At 34.1% G+C, this 14,961-nt stretch overlaps 1 protein-coding gene across 2 annotated transcripts in view; it reads left to right on the top strand.

Moving 5' to 3' along the window:
- LOC123317891 (disks large homolog 5) overlaps window positions 1-14,961 on the top strand; it is a 128,119-nt gene that overhangs the window by 100,134 nt on the left and 13,024 nt on the right. The window contains exons 6-7 of one of the 2 annotated variants that reach the window (XM_044904503.1): window positions 6,166-6,390; window positions 11,493-11,903. In XM_044904503.1, the coding sequence (XP_044760438.1) occupies window positions 6,166-6,390; window positions 11,493-11,903 (636 nt within the window). The remainder of the gene's footprint in view (window positions 1-6,165; window positions 6,391-11,492; window positions 11,904-14,961) is intronic. The other variant, XM_044904505.1, reaches the window with a different exon arrangement.

The raw sequence follows: 14,961 nt of genomic DNA, 5'->3' as shown, positions 1-14,961 counted from the left end.
TGTCGTTCCAATGTATTTAAGATTATAGGTTTTACAGGGAATTGAATAAACTAAATTTGACTGATCCCATTTTTCCGTTTTATCTTTAATTTTTGTGTAAATAGTATTAAGTTTGTTTTCATTTTTAAAAACTACTGTATAGCCATATTTTTTCATGATCTTAATTTTTTTTTCTCCAGCACCCTTTATGTATTGTAGTACTAACAATTTTGTCGAATCTATTTCTTTTTTTGTTTTCTGTTCGGTGTTGTAATAAAGGAAAATGCGATTCTTCACTATTTTTTCTATTAGTTTCTTAGGGAAGCCATTTTCAAGTACTCGCTTTACCAAGGCCAATTTTTCCTCTCTATGTTTAGGTGAAGTAAGTTTTATTGCTCTATCACTGAGTCCTATAGCGACTGTTTCCTTTTGTTTTTTGGGGTGACATGAAGAATAATGAAGGTACCTTCGGGAGCAAGTGGGCTTTTGGTACCAACTTGTTGATATACTTCCACTGTTTCTTCTCAACAAAACATCCAAAAATGCTATTGCTCCATTGTTTTCCTTTTCAATTGTGAATTTGATGTTCGTATGAAAACCGTTGAAGAATTCTAAAACTTCGTTTTTTTTCTTCTTGTACGGATAAAATAATGTCATCCATATATCTTTTATAGAAACCAACATCTATTATCAACAACTTTCTTATTTCTCCCTCAATATATTCCATCACTAAGTTAGCTATAGACTTTGCTATTGGGTTACCCATAGCAATTCCCTCCTTTTGTTTGTACCATTTTCCTTTATATGAGAAGTAAGTATTTTCAAGGCAAAATTTTACTCCAGCCAAGAATTCGTCTTTGTTAAGAGATGTATGATTTTTTATTTCCTCCCATTTGTTTGATACTACAAAAACAGCCAAATCCACTGGAATGTTCGTAAAAAGTGATTCTACATCTGAGGACATGAGGACATGATCAGTAGGTATTTTAATTTTTCTTATATATTCAACTCCCAAGAATTTTTGACGTGGGAATCCGTTATTCCGACTATGTTCTGAATATTATTTAGAAAACACCCCATGTTATAAGATAAGGATGTCATACTAGCCACAATGGGCCTCAGTTGTGTCCCCTCCTTATGGATCTTCGGAAGTCCATATATTTTAGGACAAACAGATGTATAGCACATTAATTTATTATAATCTTGTAGTGTTATCAAATTTTTTGATTTCCAATCTTTAATGATTTTGTTGTTTTTCTTCTGTAGAGAATTTGTGGGGTCTTTATTGATTTCTTCATATATATTCTGATCATTTAGTCGCTGGGCCATTTTGTTTTCGTATTCTTCTTTGTGAACAATGGCAGTGGTGTTTCCTTTATCGACTTTAAGTATTTCTTCATGTTCACGAAGGAATTTCCTTGTCTTTTTAACCTTTTTTGTGAGGATATCAGCACTGTGTTCATATTTATTCTTGGTGTTTTGTAGCACATTCGTTATACAACCTCTTTTTTCGTTTTTCAGTTGTATTGATTCTTTCTCTATCTTTTATTCAATTTCTGTTATTATTGGGATTATGGGTAGCTGGCCTTGTTGTAATCAATTCCATAATTATCTCACTCCACCACCTCACCTACTTCTGCTGGAATGACTACATCAGTATAGTTTTTTAGCCAATTTTCATTTATGTTGTTAGCATTGTTTTTATTAATAATTCTTTCCACCTTTCTTGTCTATTTTTCCCTTTGTGCCGAAAAAATTTATTTTGTTTTTTATTCTCAAAACTTTTGAGACTATCTAACATATTTCTTGGGATAACTTTTTCTAAGTTTTGTTCTACGATTCTGGTATTTTCCTTATTTTGTTTCATTATGCGGATTGTATCTTCGATCTGTAGTGTCAAAATAGCATTCTAGAATAATCCCAGAATCAAATCCATCCTTCTCTCATCTAGCCCGTCGTATTTTGAGATATTAATTTTGATGCATGTAGGTATTACTTTCTCTATTCTGCATCTTAGTAAGAAAATTCTCCGATTCACATATCTACCTCTCACATCCATTAACTTCGATAACATCTTCAACTCTACACATACTTCAGGACCATACTGTTCTCTTACAGCGTTATAGGAACCCATGTTCATATTAGATGTAGTATCACTTTCTACGAACATTTGTAAAACCTATAATCTTAAATACATTGGAACGACAAAACAAAAGTTGAAAAACAGAATCTCCGCACATAAGAGAACGATTAGGACGAGTAAGGCAGAAAGTATGTTTTAATACTAGGCCACGATATGGATTTTGAGGAAACTAGCATTCTATATAAAGAAAAAAAAAGAACAAAAGAGAGATAGCAGAAAAAAATTTATAAAACCAGAAATAGATTCAATGAATAGAATAACAGACAGAACGATTTATTGAGAAGTGGAGTTAATGTCTGAAAATTAAATACAATGAATATGTTAACGGCGTGCAGACCGTTGAATTCTGAAAAAGTACGAATCCTGCCCGGAGGTGTACTTTTTCAGAATTCAATAATTGTCTGCACGCCGTTAACATATTCATTGTAGAACGATTTATGATTGTTGATTAAAAACTGAAGGAGGATGGATGATTGATTGTTATTGATCTGTCGTTTTGATCGAGAACACACGTTTTTTCATCAGATATATTACCGTAAATTTTGGGAGAAATTTGTTTGACGTGGAGATTTCCCAAGAATATAATTATATATAATGTCTTCGCATCTCAGAGATCATGAATACAGATAACAATAACGATGGTGCTTTTAGTAATACTTCATTTCATGGTGGTGAGGGAATTCTCTAGTCCTTTTTTTGTGTTCCTAAAGAGTATATAAAACTGTATAGTATTATTGTAACTATTATTGTAAGATCTGAAGTAGAGTAATTTCTTTCTTTTTAGATTTGAGAATGGCTACAACCAATAGCCGAAACGTCGTCATTGTTGAATAAAAATAAAGAGTATTTCACTGGAATAAATTCGGTCACCTATACTCAATAACCAAATATACAGGGTGGCCATTTGAGAACGAAACAGACGAGATTACAGACGAAATAAATTTTTTCGATAGAAATGCTCGGACAGGTCGATTTCTGTTTCGAGGGGGACAACTTAAGATGTAGGTTACGGACGCATAGCGCTTCAACCCTTGCTACTACAACCCTCACCCCCAATTTTTGAATAGGGAAGATGGGATGGGTGATACCTCATTTGAAAGGTATTTTTATACTGATTTCAGCACAGTAATTGTTTTTTCATTTTATGCATTAGTTCTCGAAATATTTTTAACTAAGTATTTGAAAATGAAGTGGTGTTTTCATGGCACTTGTAGTGTTTTTTTGTGAAAAATCGACATTTTGAGCTTCAAAACAACCATGACTGTGGCTTCCTTCCTCCAATACACTGACATAGAAATCTTTAATCAAGATGTCGAACAAACAAAGCGTATTGCGAAGGAGGTCAATCTTGCTGAAACTCAATCTAAATTATCCTCGATATAATTTGCAGTATTTCCAATAACATGCGGTAACACTTGATCGATAGAAATCTCCAAAAAGTCCAAATACGTACATATCTCTAATCAGATTACCAGGTGAGAAAATCAAATCATTAATGATGCCACAGAAATATTCCAGTCCCAATTCGTGAAACGATTTCTGACTTAATTATGAAGTGTTTTCTCAGTTGGCTTCAATAATGTTTTCATTTTGTTGATTATTGAATTCATATCTTTTTCAAAAAAATGAGAATCGGACTGGAATATTTCTGTGGCATCATTAATGATTTGATTTTCTTACCTGGTAATCTGATTAGAGATATGTACGTATTTGGACTTTTTGGAGATTTCTATCGATCAAGTGTTACCGCATGTTATTGGAAATACTGCAAATTATATCGAAGATAATTTAGATTGAGTTTCAGCAAGATTGAGCTCCTTCGCAATACGCTTTGTTTGTTCGACATCTTGATTAAAGATTTCTATGTCAGTGGATTGGAAGAAGGAAGCCATAATCATGGTTGTTTTGAAGCTCAAAATGACGATTTTTCACAAAAAAAAAACACTACAAGTGCCATGAAAACACCAATTCATTTTCAAATACTTAGTTAAGAATATTTCGAGAACTAATGCATAAAATGAAAAAACAATTACTGTGCTGAAATCAGTATAAAAATACCTTTCAAATGAGGTATCACTCACCCCATCTTCCCTATTCAAAACTTGGGGGTGAGGGTTGTAGTAGCAAGGGTTGAAGCGCTATGCGTCCGTAACCTACATCTTAAGTTGTCCCCCTCGAAACAGAAATCGACCTGTCCGAGCATTTCTATCGAAAAAATTTATTTCGTCTGTAATCTCGTCTGTTTCGTTTTCAAATGGCTACCCTTTATATTGAGCAATTATTAATGCCGTGGCTCTTTCGTTTTCGTTCCAGTTGTTCGCCAGGGCAGCAGCTTCAAACTGTTTTTGATATGCCGACCAGGGTATTTTTCCATCAAAAGTTGGAGGCTTGATCTTCATTCTTCTACCTTTGCCGTCATTTTCCGCTTTCGCTGTGCTGTAGGGAGTTGAAGTCAGAATGTCTGTTCTGTTTGACATTATTCTTAAGGAATCTATCAATTTGGAATGATGTTCAATTATTCATGCCATTTCTTCCAATTTTCCATTAACGTCGTCATAAACTTTGTCAAACTTTTCATCAACTCTTTCATAAACGTCAAATTTTTCGTTCACTGTATCAAACTTCTCGTCTACTTTATCAAATTTTTCATTTATGGTTTCCAGTTTCTTATCCAATTTATCTGTAAGTTGACTCACCACATCATTACAAATTTTCCTTAATCTGGTCCATTTTCTCATTTAACTTACAAGAGTTCTCGTCCATTTTCCCATTCAATTTTCGAGAATTTTCTTATACATATTTGTTCATTCAACTTAAAAGAGTTCTCGTCCATTTTCTCATTTAATTTTCGAGAATTTTCTTCCATTTGTTCATTCAACTTACAAGAATTCTCGTCCATTTTCTCATTTAATTTTCGAGAATTTTCTTCCATTTGGACCATTTGTTCATTCAACTTACAAGAATTCTCGTGCATTTTCTCTTTTAATTTTCTCAAAAAGTCCATTACCGCTTAGGTCTCCATCGCGTTCTGTAGTCTTGTGGTCACTGGCATGAATTCCAAATAACCGATAATATTGATTCATTCGAGCGATGTTGAACCCCACACCTTCATTCATTCATTGCTGCATCCCGTTGCCGGAAATGAATCTAAAAAAAGAAAAAGAAAAAAAACCTGACATAATGTAACGTTTTCTTCGCTTAATTAAAACGTCCGACTGTTTAAAATTATTTATTTGCACTTATTCTAACACTTATAACTAACAAACTAGGTCACTACTATTTATTTACACCCGTATTTATTTCCACTAGTTCGTCGCTTGCACTATGAACTATAACTGTACTTGACCACCTGCTCCTCCGTTGGGCTTATATAGGCGCCGGAAACATTCCCGTGCCTTCGCACTCTACCCTGGTGTGACGTTTGATTCACTAGTTTTGGGACACCCTGTATAATATAATATTATTTGGACATATATCCTACTACTTTTGACACATGCGCCTACAACATAGGTATCCCGTATTTGAAAAACATTTCAAGAGGAACAAAAAAGTGGAGATCGAACCGTAGAATTTCTCATGGGAAAATATACAGGGTGTTCCATCTCAGACGAGCCACCCCATTTATTTCGCATCTCATAGTGATTGGAAAAATTTCCCGAAACACGTCGACATGACAGAATTTAATTTACTCATTAACATCGGCGTGCGGGAAAGTGATCTTCGCAACTTGAAAAGTGTTGAACGCGCTCATGTAGAAAAAGAATTTTTCGATATAATTTTATGACGGCTTATACAGATCTCTTCACAAACCTTTTAGGGCTTTCACTCCCAATCTCTGAAACAAAATTTTCTAGTTAATTTGCTCCTGACAAATTGGTGCAAGAATTCACGAAGGAGCAAATCGTTGATTTCATTTTTAATTAATTTTGTTTCAGAGTTTCATTGGGAGTGAAAGCCCTAAAAGGTTTGTGAAGAGATGCAAAATCCTCCCAAAATAAATTTCAATCGATATCTGGCTTATACAGATGTTTTAATTTCAACAGGCAGCATTGTGGAGTTGTGCCTTCAAAATATAAAGTTGAAGAAGAGCTCTTATTACGAAGAAGTGCAGCAGAGCTGGAAAGCAGATCACCATCTAATACTTCTTCTGCTAGGCGAAGTTTTTTTAGGCGGAAGAAGCATCACCAAAGGGCCATGGGTCACGGCAGCAATGGATCCTCTAGGGACTCGAAGGAATTAGCAAGCTTCTCCAGTTTGGCGCCTGGATGGTAAGTTGATTTTCATGATAATAATACTCTTATGCTAGCTTTGTCGCAGAAAATGTTAAAAACAACTGAAAAATCATGAAATCATAAGCTTCAAGTTATTCAAATAGGCTATTCACTTCCAGTAATCCAAAACAATAGATTAGATTCGTGCCTGTAATGTTGACCTTTTCTATTTTCAAAAATTTGCTTGTTCTGTTGTGTTCCGTCGAAAATATTTCTTACTTCTCTTTGCTGCAGGAATATTTCATAAAATGTTTAAAATGGGCCGGTCCAGCACGAAAATTTGGTTTTTAACGAATGAAATACAGTGTGTGCATAAATTGAGTAACACAATTCATAACTGCGTTATTCTATTTTTTTTCTGAACGTAATGTGACAAACCTCTTATGTCTTTTCCACATTCTTACTTTCTGGTTTTCTCGCCTTTGTAAAGAATATGCCTCGATTCAAGGTATTGTAGATTGTATATTCGATTGTGAGCCTTCTGACGTAAGGAGGGCTGTTTTGAGTTCTTGGCTTAAGTGGCTTTTGTGATAATATTGGGTGTGCACTTTTTTTCTCACTGAGATTTTTTTTAGCTCATGCTTAGCTACATTTCCTGAATTCCATGCATTATCAGCTTATTTTGTAATTTATCTCTAGTTGAGTTCTTGTTGTTTGGCTCTGCAATAATGTATGAATTAAATAAAATGAAAAATAAAATCAAAAAATAACTGCATAACTTTGAACAATAGGGGAGGTAGCGTACTATTTTTTTTTAGTGATTGGATACCACATGAAGTTCATTTTAGGTAAAGATTGATGTTCAAGTATCTTGAAAGTGAACGTCAGTCGCCGCGCCAATGGTAGGGCTAATAGTGGCGACGTGTTTAAAGTTGCCCAAAAAGAAAATTTTTCAAGTGATTTGATACCGCACCAAAATCAGTAATATAATTGTCCAGATCATTCTGAATTGGAATATAACCGTCAGCTGCATAAACGATGGTGGATTATACGTCAGCCGCATGTATAAACTCGATCAAATTGAAGAAAAAAAAGTCATTTGATACCGCATGAATTTCACAGAACTGACTGTTTATATCTCAAAACGAATGAAAACCATTGTCGGCTGCATCTTCAACGGTGGAAAGACCGTCAGTCAGAGTCCTAAACATGCGCGCGTTAAGTGCAACGAAGCAACATCTTATAATTGATACTGAAAATGAACTGACGGTCTTTACCAACAGAATCATTTAGCGGATAATAATTCACATTTAAATTATTCAAAAAAACTTAATTACAATATTTTCCGATAAGAAATCGATTGCTGCTTTCTTCAGAAGAAAAAAAAAAGTCTTTCAACATTATAGGTTGATCAGAATCTTACAAAAGAGCCTTCACAGACTCCTGAAAGGTTCGAAAGTGGAATATTGGGCAACCTAAGGAAATAATTTCAGAATGTGTGTGCAGAATATACACAGGATGTCCGGATAAGATGGGAAACATTTCAGTGTGAGATAGAGAACACCTAGAGGGTCACGAAACACCCCAATATGAAGTATCTAGGAGTTTTTCAAATTTGAATGGAAATTAAAACCACTCTATCTCCCGAATAGAATCATCGATTTATCCGAAATTTGGAGTGAAGATAGCTTCCATAAGGTTCCAGAAAACTACAATCAAATATAATTCGCTTAGCAAGAGTGTATTACATAAATTTGGACAGTTCTTAAAATTATTACTGAATGTTAATTTCAGTTTTCATTTGATCGAATACATAATTTCCTGAAGCGTAACTCAAGGATGGGTCTTTAACAATTATTTATCTTCAAGTCTTTAGATTGGCAAGATTAAACAATGAAGTGATGGATAAGAAATAGGTCAAATGAAACAAAAACTGAGCGGCTCTCATTGTTTGTTCGATCTGAATACATCTCTCAGCTCTTTTATATTGGAAGGCCTTCATTTCGAACAAACAATGAGGGCCGCTTAGTATTTGTTTCATTTTGCCTATTTCTTATCCATCACTTTATAGTTTAATCTTGCTGATCGAAAGATTAGAAAGATGAATAATTGTTAAAAACCCATTCTTGAGTTACGCTCAAGAAAATTGATGTATTTGATCGTATGAAAACTGAAATTTAAATTCAATTGATTAAATTCATAAAGATTCAGAGTTCACTACGTTATGAAATGAATGGGACGTAAAATACCTACACGGGAGAAAAAATAATTGTCACTATCAAAAAAAAAAACAAAAATCCTCGGCAACCTGTATGGTGCCATGCAATATTTTTTGCCGAATCGAATAAACGAATACGCCGATATAGAGGAAATCATGAAATTCATTTTAGAGGGTGATTTCTTTTAAGAACTGTTCAAATTTCGGATAAACCTGCGATTCCGTTCAGGAGATAGAGTGGTTTTAATTTCCAATCAAATTTGAAAACCACCCTCTAAATCAGAATCTAGAACTCCCAGATACTTCATATTGGTATTTTTCGTGACCCTCTAGGAATTCTCTATCTCACACTGAAATGTTTCCCATCTTATCCGGACATCCTGTGTATATTCTGCACACCCATTCTGAAATTATTTCCTTAGGTTGCCCAATATTCCACTTTCGAACCTTTCAGGAGTCTGTGAAGGCTCTTTTGTAAGATTCTGATCAACCTATAATGTTGAAAGACTTTTTTTTTTCTTCTGAAGAAAGCAGCAATCGATTTCTTATCGGAAAATATTGTAATTAAGTTTTTTTGAATAATTTAAATATGAATTATTATACGCTAAATGATTCTGTTGGTAAAGACCGTCAGTTCATTTTCAGTATCAATTATAAGATGTTGCTTCGTTGCACTTAACGCGCGCATGTTTAGGACCGTTGAAGATGCAGCCGACAATGGTTTTCATTCGTTTTGAGATATAAACAGTCAGTTCTGTGAAATTCATGCGGTATCAAATGACTTTTTTTTCTTCAATTTGATCGAGTTCATACACGCGGCTGACGTATAATCCACCATCGTTTATGCAGCTGACGGTTATATTCCAATTCAGAATGATCTGGACAATCATATTACTGATTTTGATGCGGTATCAAATCATTTGAAAAATTTTCTTTTTTAGCAACTTCAACAGGTCTCCACCATTGGCTCGGCGACTGACGTTCACTACCATGATACTTGAACATCAATTTAACCCCAAAATGAATTTCATGCGGTATCAAATCACTAAAAAATATAGTACGTTATCTCTCCTACTAAAATGTTATCAAGCAGAACGCTTGGAATGGTCAATTTTAGTTTCCAATTAACCACCTAATAGCACGAATATTTGACGTCCATTTTCACAGAGTGATTCATATTTTTATTTTTAAATGACGCTTGCTATTTAATAAGCGAAACATTGAACAAATGACAGTTTAGGTAGTAGCGGCGGCAATGTCGAACAATGAATACTTGCGACGTTATCCTACTCTTCGAGTACCTGATAATGGCGTGTTTGACAGAGCTTAGTGAAGACTACGAGAAATTGGGTCTGTTTTAGTACTTTGGACCGACATGGGAAGACCTCATACTCTGGATGACGCCGACGATCTTTTTGCTGCTTTATAATTGGTTCAAAAACTAAACGACTTTCAGGTGTCTTCTTGAAAATTTTATCAATAAGGATTAATTCAGATGCATACCACCCGCTGATATGAATATCAACGAGTGTTACGATCTGAATTGAACTAGCCAATTTGCCATCGTCAGGGCCCCAAATGGATTACGCTCCATCGAAGGAAAGCAGATGCTGACCATGGCTTCGGTCGCATTTGACCTCGTCAGAGCAACAAAGCTTTATCTCCGATGGAGAACGTTTGGAATTGATGGATTCTTATTCACCGTTAAGACGTGATCATTCTTCATTAATTTCATCAATGTTTATGTGTTCAAGCCTTGATAAAGTCTCAATATAAAGACAAAACGGCATAATCATGTTCAAAACCTCAGCAAGAAACTGTATAGGGTCATTGAAACCTTGAATGTACTCAGATACCATGTAGATAGAGATACAATGAGGGTACTGTACTATTCAAACTTTCAATCGCTAATTGCATATGGCATTATAATATGGGGAAACAGTAACCAGTTAGCCATCAGAATCATGTATAAAATGAAGTTTTGTGAGTTTTCCAGAACTGTCTTCGAGAAAAACAATCTTTTCACAATAACTGGTCTGTATGTATATAAGTGTATTATTTTCTTTATAAAAACGCATCCAGAATTTTTCACTGAATATCTCAATATGAACAATACAAGACGAAAAGGCCCATACTTGTATCCTAGGATTCCTTGAGTCTAGTAAAAAAATGCTAAATATATGTGTTTGAAATTATTCAACCAATTACCAGAATATATACGAAAGGCCAATCTGAATTCAGGAAAAATTGTATAATTTCATATTAAATGTTGAACCTTACACAGTACACGAGTATTTTGCTGCATGTAGCAACTTAAGATTTTGTTAATACCTAAAATTATTTCTGTAATTGACCTCATTTCTATTTTATTATATATTTCAACATGTATGTGATAATTTTAGAAGTGCAAATAAAGTATTGTTATTGTTATTGATAGAAAGAATGAAATTGTGTTATGTCATATCAACGTTCACTGTTGAAAGGAGAAGTGTTTACTCGAGTGTCAACATTCAATTGATACTTTTTCAGAAGTTGAAAAATGAGTGATCATTTTATGATAAAAATTTTTTCTGAGACTCATATTTCAAATATTTTCGTGACAGTTATGGCAGGTTGGATAATTTCAAATAAGTAGAGTCCCTGTGAGGACAGGATGGTCATGCACACGTAGTATGAGTGCAAAAAGACTATTTTGTAAGTATGAATAGCGCACTACAGCCTTCACAGGCTCATGATATAAATTTTGGCCCAAAACTTGGAGTTCAATCTTCGACATTTTTGAATGTCAAGGGTAGTGTACTTCCACTTCATAAGAATTGCGTGTAGAAAGATTCAAAAGTAATGAAAATACAGATATCGTTATTTGTGTTGATTAATATAATCCTAAAATGTTTCGCGTTGAACGTCGACAGTACATATTTGACGAATTTGTTATTTCCAGGTACTCTGAAGATTTATCTCTTTGTTCTTATCAAAGAGTGGAGAGATTAGGTAGGCCAGAATTTCGTCCAGTTTTAGTATTGGGTCCCTTAGCCGACTGTGTAGTGGATAAATTGGTGTCAGATTTCCCTGATCAGTTTCAAAGAGCACCATCAGAAACCAGGCGTTGTTCTCAAGCTTTGCTCGATAGGGAGCTAGCAGATGGACTTCTCATCGACTACAAAAGGCGAGGAAGTTTTTTCGAATGTACCAGTGTGATGGGGGTCAAGAATGTTTGTTCCTCAAGACGGCACTGTATGCTGGATGTTGCGGTGAGCAGTGTAGAACGTCTGCATAGGCTGAATATAGCAACAGTCGTACTTTTAGTCAAATTTAAGAGTACGAAGCAGATAAGGGAATTAAAAGACACTAGGTGAGAGGAATTTTTTGATAAAGTGAGGAATTCACAATGCTCATTGCTAACCTAATTTCATAGAATTGTATGACATAACCTTGGTTTGATAATCAAATGATTATTTAATGGAACGTTGCAGACGGTCGTAAATGTTAAAAAATTCAATACTGGTGCAACATATCCATTCCATGTGAGAAATACGGCACTCCGAAAATAATTTTATAGAAATATTGATAAAAACCAACGACGTAGATTTAAATATACATTCGATAAGTGCAATTTGTGAAATCAATTAGTGATCATTCCGAAATATTTTGTTTTTTTTTTAGAACACGGCATATTTCAGAATTGGAAGGGTTGAAAATTGTTTTGGTTATTGATGCTCCCAAGATTCCTTCAGTTCCTCGGACCTCAAGAAAAAACGACCAACGTTCCTCCGAAATTTGGTACTGGTCTCACTGTGCTGAGCTCAGATTGCCGTCACCATTGAGTAGAGGGGCTGCTAGATTGTGTGATGTCATTACCAAGAATAAATAATAATAACTTAGTTATTCGTTTATATGGTATTTGTACAATTTGCTTTTTGTTTGTTTAAAAGTTTATTGGATTATCTGGAAGTCTAGAGTCAAGGCATCGGAAAGAGTATCAACTTTTAATATCAGATTACTCATTGAGCAGAAATCTTTTTGGAAATCAAATATTTCATCATTCCAATGTCAATAATTTCGAGATTTTTACTTCATATTCAGTTGTACCGTCCGAAAAACTCATTTTGTTTTCCCTTGCGGCGACAGGGGTAATTTTTCAAAGAGGAACTCGTTGGTTTTTGTCACTGACAGCAGTTACAACTTCACACTTGGCAGATCCCCATCGTTCTCTATCCGCAAACTCGAGGGAGTACGAGCGTGATCGGAGAACATGCTCCGTCTCGACCCGAACAGAAGAGGGAATACGAGTACACTTGACGTGCTCAGAGTCTAAAAGTCGCTAAGCCGAACTCAACCTGAATGTAAAGCCTGTGTTCAATGCTCTATGTTTGAAGGTTATTGTTTGAGCACTATGTTAAGATATATGGGTCTTCATTACTTCAGTATAGTGAGGGATTTCGGCACTCGTATAGATTCCATCAATTGAAGTATCACTAGTTGGAGTTATCCTGGTGGCCTCAAAAATACATTGTTTGATATTGTAGGTGTTAAGACAGTTCAGATAATTTCTATTCTGCCCTGTCTCTCTCAGCATGTCAATATTGAAATCACTTAGAATTACTACTTGTGATTGTTCTTGTTGGAAATTAGGTTGGTTTAGGATAAATTCTTCTTCAATGAAACGCACTCTGTGAAACAATCTTTATATTAATTCAATCGATTTAACGGAGGTCGATCTATACTCTCAATGAATATCAAACCAGAACTAACTAAACGGAGAGAAATATCTCATTCCTAAAAGATGCTTATATACAGTATATAGGCTCCAATAGCAAAGTACATAATATGGTTATCACAGTCGAAAACTGCTGGGGTATGTTATTCAACACTTTTACCGCCAGCACTAATATTGTTGACTAATAAACCAATCGCATTTGACATATTTATATTTGTCGAGAATTCTGAATGAGTAAGGGATTTAGTTTTGCTTTACTCTGATGAATTTATCTCAACACGCCGCCTCAAAATCAAATCTCTTATCTTTTATAATACAATGCTCAATTACCTATACATATCATTACATATCAAAATTGCATGCAAAAATAAAATATTCCTGAGTATAGAAAGACCCTCCATTTGTTATCTGGGGCAATATAAGTATGGTCCAATATTCATTGCAAGGATGTGGGAAACCCAGAAAAACCACACCAGACCATTTCTATTAGAAATTGTATAGATACATATTATAATACCTTCAGTATTAAATATAGTAATACCTAGTAAATAAACATTTAACACTTCAATTTACTAAACCTAAACCTGCTATGAAATAACAGACATTAGTCTGGTAATGGTTTGATTTAAATATCGGAGAGCTGATAACCTCTGCAACTTTTTTGAGTTTTATAATATATCCTAATTTTTTATTTCGGGAGAAAAGATATTCGATGTCAATATGTTCTGATCTCGTATGATTTGCAGTACCTACTAGTTCCAAAACTAATACAAGCTGCAACAACCATTATTTCTATCTTCATAATAATAATGAAAGACATCATAATAGTCAAATTAAAACCTTTTTTTATTATAGTCTTAACTCACGTATTCTGACGGCTTTTTATAGAACCATGTTGTATATAATCTTTTTCTGTGAATGAGGCAGCGATTAAAGTTTGCATTTTTTTTTTTTTAAATAAATTGTACTTATTATTTTCCAAAAATTAGAATTCAAATAATTCGAACATATTTTATAATCTTGAATTAATTGATAACTCCGTAAGAACATCCAAAGTTCTTCTGTTCTTCTTTTATTAAAAAAAAATCTACTCAAAATATATAGATCCATTTTAATTATACTATGAGAATTTTTTTTTTTTTTTTTTACACAGTGCTTCATAATATTCTTTTGAAAACACTTATATAATGTAATAATTTTTTTTTTATCAGGAATAATTTCATTTTGTTTTCTATCAACTTCGATTCCTAAAAAAAACTTGATTGCTTTTGTCATAGAAAATCCATCAATTAGAACTTATCAATGTTTCATCATTCGTTGTATAACTACTACAATATATTATCCGGATAAAGTACCCCATAATTATATATTTTGCGCTATATTTTTTTTACCTATAAGATATGCATCGATGAGTATGAATTTCGAAAACCGAAATCATTTTAGATCCTTTTCGAATTTTTGTTTGTTTGAACTCCTACGTATAGGGCTTTACTCGATTGACGAAATTGACAATCGTTTCCTCACGGGACCTTCCTAAGAATTTCTTGCTCTAAGAAAACTATTTAACTTATCAGCTATTTGAAAAGGAAAGTTTAGAATCTAAATATTCTATGATGTATCAATGAATTAAATCGATTGCAAGTGTTACTATGTATCTGAAGCTTGAAGTTCTGACGACTGGTTCAGAAGTTTC

The sequence above is a fragment of the Coccinella septempunctata genome, chromosome 7, assembly GCF_907165205.1.
Source record: "Coccinella septempunctata chromosome 7, icCocSept1.1, whole genome shotgun sequence".
Taxonomy (NCBI): Eukaryota; Metazoa; Arthropoda; class Insecta; order Coleoptera; family Coccinellidae; genus Coccinella; species Coccinella septempunctata.
Note: the sequence above shows the minus strand (reverse complement) of the source record. Positions and strands in the feature narration are given on the sequence as shown.